The sequence below is a fragment of the Herpailurus yagouaroundi genome, unplaced genomic scaffold (genome assembly GCF_014898765.1).
Source record: "Herpailurus yagouaroundi ecotype Mexico unplaced genomic scaffold, PumYag 190, whole genome shotgun sequence".
In the NCBI taxonomy this organism is placed as follows: domain Eukaryota; kingdom Metazoa; phylum Chordata; class Mammalia; order Carnivora; family Felidae; genus Herpailurus; species Herpailurus yagouaroundi.
The window spans coordinates 23,412,790-23,428,675 of NW_024412421.1; the positions used below are offsets into that span (position 1 = coordinate 23,412,790).

General features: G+C 40.7%; 1 protein-coding gene across 9 annotated transcripts in view; it reads left to right on the top strand.

Annotated features, from left to right (window-relative positions):
• Nucleotides 1-15,886, top strand: part of PMFBP1 (polyamine modulated factor 1 binding protein 1) — a 52,950-nt gene that overhangs the window by 13,159 nt on the left and 23,905 nt on the right. For all 9 annotated transcript variants that reach the window (XM_040442971.1, XM_040442975.1, XM_040442973.1 and 6 more), the window contains 4 exons: nucleotides 5,360-5,602; nucleotides 8,170-8,391; nucleotides 11,193-11,363; nucleotides 12,361-12,471. In XM_040442971.1, coding sequence (XP_040298905.1) covers nucleotides 5,360-5,602; nucleotides 8,170-8,391; nucleotides 11,193-11,363; nucleotides 12,361-12,471 — 747 coding nt within the window. The remainder of the gene's footprint in view (nucleotides 1-5,359; nucleotides 5,603-8,169; nucleotides 8,392-11,192; nucleotides 11,364-12,360; nucleotides 12,472-15,886) is intronic.

The window sequence follows — 15,886 nt, forward strand, 5'->3', positions numbered from 1 at the left end:
GGAATTGGCAGGTGTTATTACATAGCTGCTAGCGATTATTTTTGAGAACTCAAGAGGATAAAGAAAGTCCCTATAGACTGAAAAAGGGTAAATGAAGTGCTCATCTTTTTAAAAAGGGAAAAAGGACAATCCTGGTAATTATAGACCTGTCAGCTTAACTTCAATATCAGGGAAAATATAGAACTTAACATCAATCAATTAGCATCAACTTGAAAAGCACAAAGTATTGGGTAGAAACCAAAGTGACTTCTCAAAAGGCAAATCATGCCAGGCCAATTAATTTCCTTCTGTGATCAAGTAGCCACATAGGCAAGGAAAGAGCAATAGCTATAATCTCTTTGACCATAAGTAGGGCTGAGAAATTGACTAAATATGGCAACAGGTTCCTACAGGTGGCCAGTGCTCTCCATCTTTTAAAACACCTGAGGCCTGGATAGAAATCTGTCTGAGAAACATGGTGGACCTGACAGCCTTCTGGAACAATTCAACTCTGAATGGTAACTTCAAGAACTAATCTTACTTCCAGAAGATTACTTCCAACTTGCTTATTTTCTCCAAATCTCAGTTTAAAGGTCAAAGCAGAATCTCATAAAATATCTATGTTTTCACTAGAAAGAAAACTTAAAAAAAAAAAAAAAACAAAGAAGACAAAGAGGCAGTAGAAAATGCACTGATGCCTTTCTCATACTGCTCTTTGGCACATCTATAAGTGAAATGCAGACTTAATCCATAACGTCATTTTCTATTAATTTAGAATTAAGACAAAATAATCTTTTGAATACTTAAGAATAAATAAGTAGAAATTTAATAGGTCTCAAACAATTCCAGGCATTTCTCCAAGACTTTGAAATTTGACCTCTAAACACATTGGTATCTATAGTGTACAAATGTTTAAAATTCTCATCAAGGAAACTCTAGTTTCTCTGCAGATATGGGCAGTTCTTTGGATCTTCAAAACCAGACAAATTTGGCCAGGCATTATGTTTGCCCTGTACTGGAAGATTTGAATGAACTCTCATCATCTATGGTAACATGGCCTATCATGTTACCTCAAACCAAAATTAAATCCAGAAGACTCAACATGACCTCTGGGGAAGAGAAATTGGAACTAACAGTTCACCAGTATCACTAACAGTTTGCTGAGCTTTATACACATAGAAAATGACATTCTTTATCTACAGGAGGCTTTCAAGCCACAGAACAATTATGAACACACCTAAGATTAGATGATGTGCCACATTCTAGGAGGGGAAACCCTAAAGAAAAAGTTTGACTTTAAAAAAAGATGAACAAAGAGCACTTCTTTCATTCTTTTGTGTGATGAAGAGAAAATAGGAACTTGGAAATAAGGGGAAACTAAGAAAGAATGAACAGTGAAGAGAGCACAGTTTGTTTTCAACTGGGTCATATGTACCCATCAGTAGAGAGGCAGGTCCAAATCAACAGTTACACACAAGTACTGGAGGGACCAGGAATCCAGTTTTTATAATTTTCAGAGATCAAATCAACTTCAACAAAGCCAAGAAAAACTGAATTTGGGAAAAATTTGATAAGGATTTTGTTGGTTATCTGCTTCACTAAAATAAGCCCTCTGAATTAACCCTACCCCAGGATGTTCACCCCCTTGTTTTGGCTCTAGCCACATTTAATATTTATTCTTGACCATGTCTTTTTCCAAGTAGCTTTCTACCCCCAGCTTACCTGCAGAGACAGAAGACTTCGGCAGTTGAGAACATCCCCCTATACATGTATGTGTGCATGCACACACACCCACATACCACTCCCAAGTCCCTTCTCTTTGAACCTCATTCATCGATGAGTTCTGAGAATAGCAACATTTAAAAAAATTTTTTTAATGTTTATTTATTGGGGGTGGGGGAGGGGACAGAGGGGCAGAGAGAGAGGGAGACCCAGAATCCGAAGCAGGCTCCAGGCTGTGAGCTATCAGCACAGAGCCCATTGCAGGCCCCAAACCCACGAACCATGAGATTATGACCTGAGCCGAAGTCGGATGCTTAACCGACTGAGCCACCCAGGCACCCCAAGAATAGCAACATTCTTATTTTGAAAAGAATGAGAACACTTAACTAAAAATATTCCATCTAAATGTTGGCAATTATAGTTGCACAGAGTAAATACAAAATTCAGCTTTGTTTGGCTTAAGAAAGAAGTCATCATTAACTTCCCTTCAGCCACATACACCAGATATTCAGGCCAAAGGTTTGGCTTGTCTTTCTCTAGGATTTCTTTTGCTGGTGACCACAATGGTGCATTTTCAGTCTTCTCATTCAGAATGAACTGACACAATTAGCTTTTGTCTTTCTCCTTTTGAGCTGGGCTGAGCTTCCCTTCTCTTACCTGAGCCACCCCACTCACTCTCACTAGAGAAAGTTTTCCCTCTTTTCAGTCCCAGTTCTCACAAAATTAATCTCATTAAACTTCAGTCTCTCCAGTTACTCAGACCAAAACCTTGGAGTCGATTTGCCTTGGATGATCATCATCTCCGACCATCCAACACAGCAACCAATCCTATGGAATCTATTTTCAAAACATATTTACAATCCAGCCATTTCCCCCAACTTCCACCTTGGTCCATGCCACCATCCCTTCTTGCCTGGATTCTTGTAGCAGCCTCTTTGCTGGTCTCTCTGCTTCAGTCTTTGCCTCCCTACAGTTGATTTTCAGTAGAATGGGCAGTGTGTAACATCTGGGCCTTTGTAACATCTAAAGGATATCATTTCACTTGTCTGTTCAGTACTTTCCAATGACCTTTTATCTCACTGAAAGGAAAAGTTAAAGTTTTTAGAATGGACTATGTGGCCCTGAAAGGACCTCACCTCTTTCTTTCTCACCTCATCTGGTACCACTCTGCCCCATTCTCTGCTCCAGCCAGAACAAAGTGATTCCTCAGACACCACCAGGCACCTCCCACCTCCAAGCCCTAGCCCAAGCCGTAGCCCAAGCCCTAGTCCAAGCCGTTATCTCTCCCTGGAATGTTCCTGCTGTAGATTCCCACCAGGCTCTTTCCCTGCCTCCTTCAAATCTTAGCTCAAATACCACCTTCTCAATTTGGTCCTCCGTTAAAATTCTTAATTCAAAATAACAGTTCCCTCCATGCAAGCATTCTTCATCCCTCTCCCCTGCTTTACTCTCTTCCATAGCACTTTTTCCTTTTAATACACTACATTATTTACTTACTTAATTTGCTGACTCCCCCCTCCCCACTAGATGAAAAATGCATGAAGGCAGGTATTCTGTTTTATATGCTTCTATATCCCCAATACCTGGTACCGTGCTTGACACATAGTAGGTACACCATAATGTTTGCCAAACAAATTAAAGGAAAATATCACATCTGCAGATGGCTACTATGTTAATGCTCATAGCAGCATTATTCAGGATTGCCAAAAGCTGAAACAATCCAAATATCTATCAACTGGTGAACAGATAAACAAAATATGGTATATTCATACTATTCAGCAATAAAAAAAAGAACAAAATACTGATTCTTTCTATAGCCTGGATGAACCTCAAAAACATTATGCTAAGTGAAAGAAGACAGACACAAAAGATGACATACAATTCCATTTATATGAAATGTCTAGAAAGGGCAAATCCATAGAGGCAGAAAGCAGATTAGTGGTTGCCTGGAGCTGGGGTAGGAACAGGAGTGACAAATGGGCATGAGAGAATTTTCTGAGGTGATGGAGATGTTCTAAAACCAGATTGTAAAATGGTTGCACAACTATATAAATTTTCAACAAATCATTGAACTGTACACTTACAATGGTTGAATTTTATGATATATAAAGTATACTTCAATAACCCTGTAAAAAATGTTAATTTTTTTAAAATTTGAAAGTACTCTGTTAATTAGCCCAAGACCACAAGCTCACATTTTTGGGAGCCAATGATATTGTCTGTTCTCTGTTTTACTTCCTACTTTCCTTTAATACCTAACTGTGTATAAATCTCTATGTCCTATAGAAGCAGACATGGCCCCAGCCTCCAGGAGTTTGTAATCTAATTAGAAGTTAAGATATACAGAGGTCACTGCAATGCAAGATGGAATGTGAAATGCCATATTAAAGACATGACAGTAAAGTGTATGGTATTGGTGCAAAGGCAACTTTGCAGGGAAAACAAGGAAAGCAAGAATTGGACAGTTTTAAAGAATGAATAGGAGGATAATAAGCAGAAATGGGAGTTAAGGAATGCCCATGGGCCACCCTCTTCATCCACCTCTCTTTCATATGTCATCAAGGATGTTGGGCAAGCAAATATAGAAACTTGAGTGCAAAGACCTCAACTGTACTGTAATAAATACCTCAGGGATACATCCTACCAGCAGTATACCTGATACAAAGCAGGTGCTCAATGTATGTTTATTGAATGAATGAGTAAAAACATAAGATGGGTCTATAGCAGCTTTTCAAGTTGACTGTGGATTAGCAGGAAGAAATCTCTCTCTCTCTATCTCTATCTCTATCTCTATCTCCATCTCTCTATTTCTCTCTGTGTGTGTCTCTCTGTCTGTGTCTCTCACACACATACATACACACACACACTCAGCATCTACAGGGTCACATCTTCCTTCAGGAGGAGACAACAGAGTCTGTGCCCATATGTCCCTGAATGATAGCTCTGCCTCCCATTTCCCAGCATTCCAAAAAGCTGTTTCCCCAAGAGTTTACCTTTTTTTTTTTTTTAACGTTTATTTATTTTTGAGACAGAGAGAGACAGAGCATGAACAGGGGAGTGTCAGAGAGAGGGAGACACAGAATCTGAAACAGGCTCCAGGCTCTGAGCTGTCAGCACAGAGCCCGACGTGGGGCTCGAACTCACGGACTGCGAGATCATGACCTGAGCCGAAGTCGGCCGCTTAACCGACTGAGCCACCCAGGCGCCCCGAGTTTACCTTTTTATCTGAGCATTTTTAATAATCGAGTTCAGTCCAAGAACTGAACTGACCAGAAATTCACTACATTCTAGGTCATTTAGGTTATTTTTAAATTGAAGACCAAACAAACAAACAAACCCATATTAACATGTGTATCTTTGTACTACTTTCTAGATTCTTTAGCTGTATGTTTTTTTCTTCTGGCCCAAATAATACGACTGGTAGGTCCAAATAGTAAGAAAGACCTAGGTTTTTTTTTCTTTCAAATCCTCCTTACCGGATGGAAATATAAAATGATTTTTCACTGTGAATACAGTGAAGTGTTTAGTAAGTGTTCTGTGGATGAAAGGATGACTATAGATGGATGTGAATTGTTGGACAAGTGAAAAAAAATCAAAGAATGAATGCAAACTGAGCGACAACCTAAAGTTCTTTCCATATATTTGATCTCAATTGCAGAATAAGAAGCAAGTGCTAGCATTCAAGGAGCCGCGGATGGAGTTTGAGCCCAGTAAGCAGTGCCATCTGAGGCAACTCCAACAACTCAAGAAAAAATTGCTTGCTCTCCAGCAAGAACTGGAGTTTCGCACAGAAGAGCTGCAGACTTCTTACTGTTCCCTCCTACAGTATCAGTCCGTCCTAGAAAAGCAGACTTCTGACCTGGTTCTTCTCCACCATCACTGCAAACTAAAAGAAGATGAGGTATACATAGAATAACTATGGAAATGTCTCCTTGCCCATGTACCTACAGAAATCAGGTCGTACCTACTAGAAAACAGACAGTGGGCTTACAGAGAACTTCCCAATATCCTGAGCAGGTTTTATCAATGTTCCCTCTTTAATTCTCATTCTTTTTGAAGCCAAACAGAGGGAACTAAACAGAATGGCATAAATGAGAGCTCCACTAATGATACATGTGGGGCACACGATGTGTGTATGTGTGGTGTGCATATAAGTCCATCATTTCCATCCTATTACCATTGCAATTTAAATGCAAAAGACTCTAGGTCTCTGAGGGTTATAAAAAAAGAGGCATAAAATCCATTAAATGAACCATTTTTAGAAAAATCAGATTTTGATAATATATAAATTTTTAGCACTTTGATAGTTGATAAGATAACCAGACATTGAGTCTGAGTCAATCACTGAGAGTACCAGATTGGTCATTTTTTCAGACTGGAGTTTTAGATCATAGAGACTTAAGTATATTCTGTACATTCATTTCTATTCATGTGCCAGGATAGTATTTTTTAAACCAGAAAGAGCATCCTTGTGGAATCCCGAGTCAATTCCAAAGACCAAAACTATAGAATTTAAGCCAGTTAAGCAGTGGTAGCACTAGCAGCAGTAAAAACTATAGGTTCTATGTAATGAGACAGGCAGCCACAGGCAGCCTCCCCTGGTATTTTCTTCCTTTGCCTTTTGAGATAAAATTCCAGAGACTCTCTAGGATAGTGCTAAGATGGCTGGAGGTGGATGGTCTAGGACTATTTCGGGAACTGCAATTCTAGCGTCCTATCTTTTGGGTCCACCATCATCAGCTCCAGACTTCCATTTTTTAGGTCTCCTAAGATGGCTGCTGGAGCTCCAAACTTCACATCCTGTGATGGTGGCAAATAATCAGGATGGGGGCAAGGGAGGAGGAGGAGAGGAAAAGACACTCTTCTCTTTTAAGGACACCTTCCAGAAGCCCCATACAACACTTTCATTTATGCATCATGGGCCAGAATTAGTCATATGGTTACAGCTAGTTTCTAGAAAGCCAAGGAAATATATTTTAGTGAGGTGCACTGCCATCCCAAATGAAGTCAAGTTTCAACTATGAAGGAGGAGGGGGAGAGTTGATGTGGGATCTGGCAAGTAGCAGTCACTGACAAAGATCTCACACAAGGAAAGCATTGGAAAAAATTACTCTCAACATTCTGCCAAGTTTCCTCAATACTTTGTTACTCAGTAGCATTAAACTTTGTGGAAGGTTGTGTTTCCAACAGCAGAGCCTACGACAAGGAAATGAATGGAAGTAGTTTATTCAGGAGGTGATCCTGGAGAGAGAGTGGGGAAGTGAGTCAAAGAAAGGCAGGAAGCCCATAAAGAAAATCACAAGACCCCTGCTCTGGGCACCTGGGGTTCATGCCCTCTGAAGAACCCTGGGAGAAAGTGTAGAACATGGTGATCCCATGCCAACCCACCCAGTCAGTGGTTGAAGGATGCACCTGAGGCTTTTAACTCCCCAGTACTTGTAATGTGCCTTGTCTTTCTCCTCTGCTTGAGTGGGCTCCTTAGGCCAGAGCATCCCTCAGGCAATGAGTTGAAGATGTTTGTGGTTGGAATGCATTTAGCATGCAAAGGAATGGTGAGTGCCAAGGGGATGTGAGCAAGTCACTGACAGCTTCGGTTATAGACATTTGAACATAAATATTCCTTTCCTCTTTCCCTTATCTAATAAACATCTCAAACTAAGTGACCTTTTCCTAAGAGGAACTTCAAATGGCAGTAAATAGCTTAGACTTACAGAATGCGTTCTATCCAGTTTCTACACTGAACTATTTGAACCAAGATGAAACATTCCTTGATGATCCTCCCGCTCTTTTCTCCTTCAATACATATAACTCTAGCCATACAACCTAGCACACTCAACTCTAGACAGTTGTTTGCTAGTTATAAATCACACATTCCCCCAAATTATCCCCTCAACATATCCCCTCAACACCCAAGACATTGCTTATGAGCACTCAATAAATACCTGTCAGTTGGTTGACTAATTAACTGATTAGGAAGGAAAGGAATCTAGATAAGAATTGTGCAAGTCCCAGAGGAATTTGGGGTTGTTCCCCCATGGTCTCTCAGGAACTTTGCTGTGTGCATGAGGGGCTCCACTTTTTCTAAATTGATCTCTAGAGAATACCTGGGAAGGAAAGAATACTGGCATTTCAAGCCCTTAAAAAAATGGAGCTATAGAAATGCATTCATATTAATCAACTGACAAGTTGTTATTGAGTTTTTACTACATGCCAGGCAGAATGGGAAATAGAAAATGGTCCCTGTCTTTAAGAAGTTTACCATCCAAATAGGACCATCTTTTTTTTTATTTCTAATCATTTAAATTCTGATATTGTATATCATAGCTTTTAAATCTGTGCTGGGCCTATTCTGAACATCTGGGCTTCTAGTTAAGACATAAGACTCCTCTGCGTGGGGTCTGATAGCCGTGCTCTTTCCTCATGAGATGCCTCCATGAGTTCCGTGTGGTTTCATTCCTACACCAACAGGTGATTCTCTATGAGGAGGAAATGGGAAATCATAATGAGAACACAGGGGAGAAGCTCCATTTGGCACAGGAGCAACTTGCTTTGGCCGAGGACAAGATCATCTCCCTAGAAAGGAGCCTAAACCTCTACAGGGATAAATACCAGACTTCCCTAAGCAACATTGAGTTACTGGAGTGCCAAGTGAAGATGTTGGAGGGGGAGCTCAGCGGGATTGTCAGTCAGGTAGGACTCACCCCAGACCACTCAGACCAGGCACTCCAGCAAGTGGACGTGCTTCCTGGTTGTCCCTGCTAACAGTCCCTGCTTCCTCTGAGGGAAACCCAAACCTTCAACCAGATGTCGTTCCCTCCCTTCAGTGTTGGAGCCCTCAGCTTTCAATTTCCAGCCTTTACATCTCCTTTAAGATTCCTCCCTAGGAATTTTGAAGCTCCTTAATTAATATAAAGATGCAGCATTTCTAATAACTGAACTCTCAAATCTTCCATGTTCTCATGGGGGGGTTCTGGCTGGGGGCTCATGTAGGTCACAGGACTCATGCATACCATACCTCAGGGTCAAACGGGGAGAAACCCATAAAAGATAACAAAGAAGAGCCAAAATGCCTGAATCCCCTTTTTTTCCCTTTAATTGCTTTTTTTAATTACACAAGTAGTACAACAATGTAGGCTCTCTAGACAGAATTACAGAGATTAAATTTGAAAGCCTGCCTTCAGCCTCCTCTACCCACCCCCTCCTCCCCTTAGGTAATCATTTGAAAAATCTGTTGGGAATCTTCCTCAGTCTTTTGTTATGCAGTTACATATATAAATGGTTAGGATTTTCTTTTTATATAAATGGGTCATTTCATAAATGTGGTTCTCCACCTTGCCTTTTAAATGTAGATCTTGACAATTTCCATTTCCTTGTATTCTATGGTATGACTATACCATCTACTGACCTATTTTGTCTATTACAAACAAGCTATAATGATCATCCTTATTCCTATGGGATAATTTCCTGAAGTGGGATTGCTGAGTCAAAGGATATGCTTATTTTTAATGTTTAAAGATACTTCTAAATTGAATGTCAAAAAGGTTCTCCCAGTTTACACCTTTAGCAACAATAATAAAGGGAGCTTACTTCCTCTCACTCCCATGGTTATGTTTTCAGTCTTTTTACATTTTGCTAACCTGATGCATGGGGAAAAAAAAGTTTTTCATTACAGTTTTAATTTCCTTTAACTCTAACAGTTGCAGGTTGGGCTCCCCACCAAGCAGACTCTGAGACAAATTGGCAAGCAGCACATTTTGGTAGGGAGATCCCTGGGTATCAGCACCTGTGACAGGAAGGAGAAGGAAGCAACGTTGAGCAAGGGGAGAAGCTGAGCTGTGATGCAGTCCCAACAAAGGCCTTAGCCAACCCTGTGGGGAGCTCTGGGGCTGAACAGACCTTCAAAACAGGCCCAAATTGGGGGGAAGGAGCTAATCGTCTAGCTCCATGTTGATCAGTTTTGAGTGTGAGCTGCCCCTAGGAAGAGGCATGACTTTGGGCAAAGCAGTTTTCTTCAGCCCAGGCAATCCCCAAAAAGGGCTGACAACTGAGGGCTGTCTCAGGGCAGACCTCCCAGCCCGGGAGGCACATCACAGTGCCCACACCTCCATGCTGACAAATATTGAGCACTGCTCATGAGTGTATCGGTCATATGGATATCTGTTTGATGAATTACTTATTTAAATCCTTAACCTATTTTTTAATTGGGTATTTAGTCTTCTGTGTATCAACTTACAGGAACTTCTTAATATACTACGTGTAATAGTGCTGTATTACATATGTGACAAATACCTTCTCCCAGTTTGTACCTTTTCATTTTACTTTACTAATGGTATTTGTCACTATATAGAAAAATTTTTTTTATTGTTTTAAAAAAAATTTTTAGGGGCACCTGGGTGGCTCAGTCGGTTAAGCGTCGGACTTCAGCTCAGGTCACGATCTCGCGGTCCGTGAGTTCGAGCCCTGCATCGGGCTCTGGGCTGATGGCTCAGAGCCTGGAGCCTGCTTCTGATTCTGTGTCTCCCTCTCTCTCTGCCCCTCCCCCGTTCATGCTCTGTCTCTCTCTGTCTCAAAAAAATAAATAAACGTTAAAAAAAAATTAAGAAAAAATTTTTAGTGTTTTTATTTATTTTTGAAGGAGAGAGAGCATGAACGGAGGAGCAGAGAGAGAGGGAGACATAGAATTTGAAGCAGGCTCCAGGCTCTAAGCTGTCAACACAGAACCTGATGCGGGACTTGAACTCACGAACTGTGAGATCATGACCTGAGCCGAAGTCGGACACTTAACTGACTGAGCCACCCAGGCACGCCACTATACAGAAATTTTAAATTTTTATGGAGTTAAATCTCTGAGGCCTCCTTGATAGATTCGAGGTTTGATTTCATGCTTAGGAAGACCTTCTCTACCCCCAAGATCATAAAAGTTTACCTCATTTTCTTTTTAGCACTTTTGTAGATTTGTACTTCGATGTTTTTATCTTTAGTCTATTTGGAATTGATATAGATGGATAGAGAGAGAGAGAGAGAGAGAATCTACATATATAGGTAGATAGATAAATATAGATATACATAATTTTGTGTTTTCCAAGAGGTGTCTCCAGCTGTCCCAACTTGATTTGTTGAACCTCTTTCCCATTACTCTGAAGTGCCAACTCAGTATATATACCGATGTATATATATGTATATACATAAAATATCCCTGGAAGGATACCCCCCAAAACTGGTAACACAGACTGTCATAGAAGAAGAGAACTGGGTCATGGAGGGTCAAGATGGAAGACTAACTTTTCAGTGTATCCTCTTATGAACTGTTTGAAGTTTTCACCATGTGTATGCACTGGTTAATTTTTTTCTTTAACTTAGGGAGATATGATTCACATATATGAACATGAACTTTTAGAATATAGAGCAAAGAGATTTTCCATGCTTCTGTTATTCTGAAGTTAACTCAAATATCATGAACAAAACCAACCCATTATTTCTAAATATCCCAGGACCCTGAGAATAAGGGTGACCATTCAAAGGTGCGTATATATACTTCTTCCTGCATGATTCAAGAGCATCAGGAGACCCTGAAACGACTGTCTGAAGTCTGGCAAAAGGTCTCTGAACAGGATGATCTAATCCAGGAACTTCGAAATAAACTAGCCTGCAGTAATGCTTTGGTAAGTGAGTTCTAGAACATTTTTCTGAGACACCAAAAATAATGCCATGAAGAAAGAAAGGATGGAAAAAGAGTCACCTAAAGTAATCTCTTTCCCCAAGACTCCTCAAATATCTTAATTATACTTGCCCCCACCTTTTGTTCATATTCTCCATGGATGCATCCCCCGAACCCACACTAAGTTCAAGATTCTAAAGAGACTTAAAATCTCTCACACAACAACCTAAGTGTTCATCAATAGGGAGATGGTTGAAGAAATTTTTTTAAAATGGTTAAAGAGATATCCATACTGTAGAGTAATATGCAGCCAAGAAAAAGTATTAAGTAGATCTGTAAGGACTGTGTAGAAGGATGTTGGTGATATATTGTTGAGAAAGGTTGCAAAATACTATGAATAGTTCAGTTCCACTTTTGTTTTTTAAACTCTTTGATCATATTATGGAAGTACGTACAGTAAATTGCCCATAGTACCCATTGCCCCCTAGTGGAAGGGAGAGAAGGGAGACTAAATGGAGAGGAGATTTCACTTATTTTTGATGATTTGGGTTTTGTTTGAATTATTTTCAACCAACAAGAACAAAATTTTCATGCTTTTTAAATTTTTTTTAAGTACATACACATCCACCCACTGCATAAGAAACTTCCTTCTTTAATTCTTGAACTTTGAATCCTGTCCTCTGATACATCAGGTATGTTTTTCCATCACAGTTTTTAAAGAACCTTCTGCCTCATAAACTAGACCACACAGAGGTTCAGGAGGGAGTCCAAAATGTGGCCACTGACAGACTTGAGACAAACCACTGCCTATGCCTTACTGAACCTTGATGTAAGACTGAGAACCTAATTCTTTCTCTGAACTAAGCACACAGGAAGTGTGTGATAACTTGTATAATATTACAATGAACTTAGGCTGAAAAAAGGAACACCCTGCAACATTAGTCTAGAAATAATCACATTCTGTTGATCACCCAGCATGACTGACCTACACTTATACGCAGGTTCTGGAGCGTGAAGAGGCTTTGATAAAATTACAAGCAGATTTTGCTTCCTATACAGCCACACACAGACATCCTCCTAGCTCCTCAGAAGATTGTGAAGACATTAAAAAGGTAGGCGAACTTTTGCTTATTTGTGCCTGGGGTGTCGAGTGGAGTTGAGTTTGATTCTGGGTTTTCTTGCTTATTTTTCATTTCTATATTTGTGTGACCTTGGTTGGCCCTGTCACAAAGATACTGTATGCAATGTATGCCAAGTCCCAACGAATGTGTCTGGCAGTATTCAATTTTGTGGCTGAATTTTGGAATTGCACCTGCTTCTTAACCCCCTTTCAACAGTCCTCCTAAATAAGACAGAGACTCCCCTTGGCTTGCTAGGTTCAAAAGGACCATCCAGCTTTCTAGTTTCTGGTTGGAGTCGAAGAGCACCAAATTTAGGGAAGCTTATCTATTCACAATCAGTCCTTTTTTTCAAAAACTCATTATTTTCAAAATTCAAAGCCATCTCAAAAATTGTTTCTAACAGTGAATAAGCATTTAAACCATGTAAACAAATAGCAAGATTTGACCAACTAGTAGCCAAAACTAGGTTCAGTGCTCTCCTAGGTGAGATCTTTTTTTTTAAGTTACTTTTTTTTTTGATGTTTATTTATTTTGAGAGAGAGAGAGAGAGAGATAGCGAGGGAAGGGCAGAGAGAGAGGGAGAGAGAGAATCCCAAGCAGGCTCTGCACTGTTAGACCAGACATGTCATGACCTGAGCCAAAACCCGAGAGTCAGATGTTTAACCAACTGAGCCGCCCAGGTGCCCCTTAAGTTTTTATTTTCATTCCGGTTAGTTAACACACAACATTATATTAATTTCAAGTATACAATACAGTGATTCAATAATTCTGTACATCAGTTAGTGCTTATCATGACAAGTGCACTCCTTAATCCCCATCACCTGTTTATTAACCCACTCCCTCACCCACCTCCCTTCTTCAGTTTGTACTCTATAATTAACAATCTATTTCTTGATTCTCTTTATCTCTATCTCTTTTCCCCTTTGCTTATTTGTCTTGTTTCTTAAATTCCAAATATGAGTGAAATCATGGCATTTGACTTTCTCTGACCGACATATTTTGCTTAGCATTATACCCTCTCGTTCTATCCATGTCGTTGCAACTGGCAAGATTTCATTCTTTCTTGTGGTTGAATAATATTCCATTGTATATGGAATATACCATATCTTCTTTATCCATTCGTCAGTCGATGGTCATTTGGGCTGCTTCCGTATCTCAGCTAATTGTAAATAATGCTGCTATAAACATAGGAGTGCATGTATCCCTTTGAATTACTCTCCTTGTATTCTTTGGGTAAATACCCAGTAGTGCAATTGCTGGATCATAAGACAGTTCTATTTTTAAGTTTTTCAGGAACCTCAGGGGTGCCTGGGTGGCTCAGTTGGTTAAGCGTCCAACTTCGGCTGAGCTCCTGATCTCGTGGTTCATGGGTTTGAGCCCCACATCAGGCTCTGTGCTGACAGCCCAGAGCCTGGAGCTAGCTTCAGATTCTGTGTGTGTCTCTGTCTCTGCCCCTCCCCTGCTCAGACACTGTCTCTCTCTCTCTGTCTCAAAAATAAATAAACATTTAAAAATCTAATAAAAAAAAGTTTTTAAGGAACCTCCATACTGTTTTCAACAGTGGCTGCACCAGTTTGCATTTCCTTGGTGAGATCTTAAGCCAGTCATACCTGAACCTGGGATCCAAGGCAAAGGCAGCCACCTGAGGCCATACTGTGGGCAGGCAAAGGCAGGTAGCAGAGAGAGTGAACAACACATATAAGCTCTCCAAGAGTCCTCTACTGGAGGGATGGAGACTCTTCTCTTTCCAGGACTTTCTGACACCAGAAAGTTTAAATGAATGAAGGATCAGTATGGAATTTTGGAGTTCTTCCTTGGACATCTGTCAATATTTATTTTAAAGGTCAGTTCCATATTATTCACGTCCTGACCTACAGCAAGATCTCATAACACTCCTGGGTTGTTTTTGTTTTGTTTGTTTTTTTTTTGTCTGAAAAATGTCTTTATTTCTCTCATACTCTTATTTTTTATAATGGCAAAAATACATATCACATTAAATTTGCCATCTTAGTCACATTTAAGTGTACATTTTAGTCATGTTAAGTTATATTCACATTGTTGTGCAACAGATCTTTGGAACATTCTCATCTTGCAAAACCAAAACTCTATACCAATGAAACACTAATGCCTTTTTACCACTACATTTTTTAAATTGATGCAGACTTCCCTATGAAACAGACTATACTTTCCACTGCCATTTTATGCGTCCTATCCAAAGCTTTCATGTTACCTGGATGTTCTATTAGGAATGGCACTATCCAGGTCCCAGCTGGCCTGGCATAGAGTGAGCCTTTTTGTTTTAAGTTTATTTATTTATTTATTTATTGAGAGAGAGAGAGAGAGAGAGAGAGAGAGAGAGCAAAAGAGAGCAGGTTGGGTAGAGGCAGAGAGAGAGAGAGAGAGAGAGAGAGAGAGAGAGAGAGAGAGAATCCCAAGAAGGCTTTGCACTGTTGGCTCAGAGCCTGATCCAGGGCTTGAACTCATAAACCACAAGATTGTGACCTGAGCCCAAGTCAGACACCTAACCAACTGAGCCACTCTGGCACCCCATAGAGTGAGCTTTTGAGCCTCTGCAGTGCCCACACCTGGATCATATGGTGATTACCCTATATTCCTCCAGCTGTCCCCTGCCCTGCCCACCTTCATGCTGCAGTCTCCTCTTCCTGACAACTCTGAAATCACATAACTCTCCCTTGATGTCCAGAGGACTAACTGCTCCTCCTCAACCACATCTTCCTACCTTCTCTTAGTTACAGCCTCCTGCTTCGGGGTAAAAAGCCAAAGTCCTTGCCCGAGGACTACAAGCCCCCCATGATGCTACCACCCACTGACCTCTCACCTCATGTCCCCCTACTCTCTCCATCACCTATCCCTCTAACCACATGACCTCCCCATGTTCTCTCCCCAAAGTCTGGTCACAGGCTAGTTCCCCTGTCTGCAGATACCTAGAGACACTACAGCATGGCTCACTCCCTGCTCAGAGACACCTTCTCAGTGGGGCCAACCTGTCCATTCTATTTATAATGACAACCCCATCCCCCCATACACCCCCATTCCCCTCTTGCTGCTCTGTTTCTTCCATAGCACCTATCAACTGTTAACATTGTCTGCAAGTGACTACTTAGGCTCTTTGTCTGTCTCACCCCACTGTAAGGTCAGCTCAATGGCAGCAAGGATTCATGTCTGTGGGGTTTTTTGTTCCACTGTCCCCAGCACTTAGGATAGTGCCTAGCACATAGTAGGTGCCCCATCAATGACTGTCAATTGTTACAGGGCAGAAGGAGACAGGGCCTAGTACATAGTAGGTGCTCCATCAGTGACTGTTGATTGTTACAGGGCAGAAGGGCTGGAGGCTTTTGTGCACATTCTACATGAGGATGCTAAGTCTGCCACATTTTTTTATTAT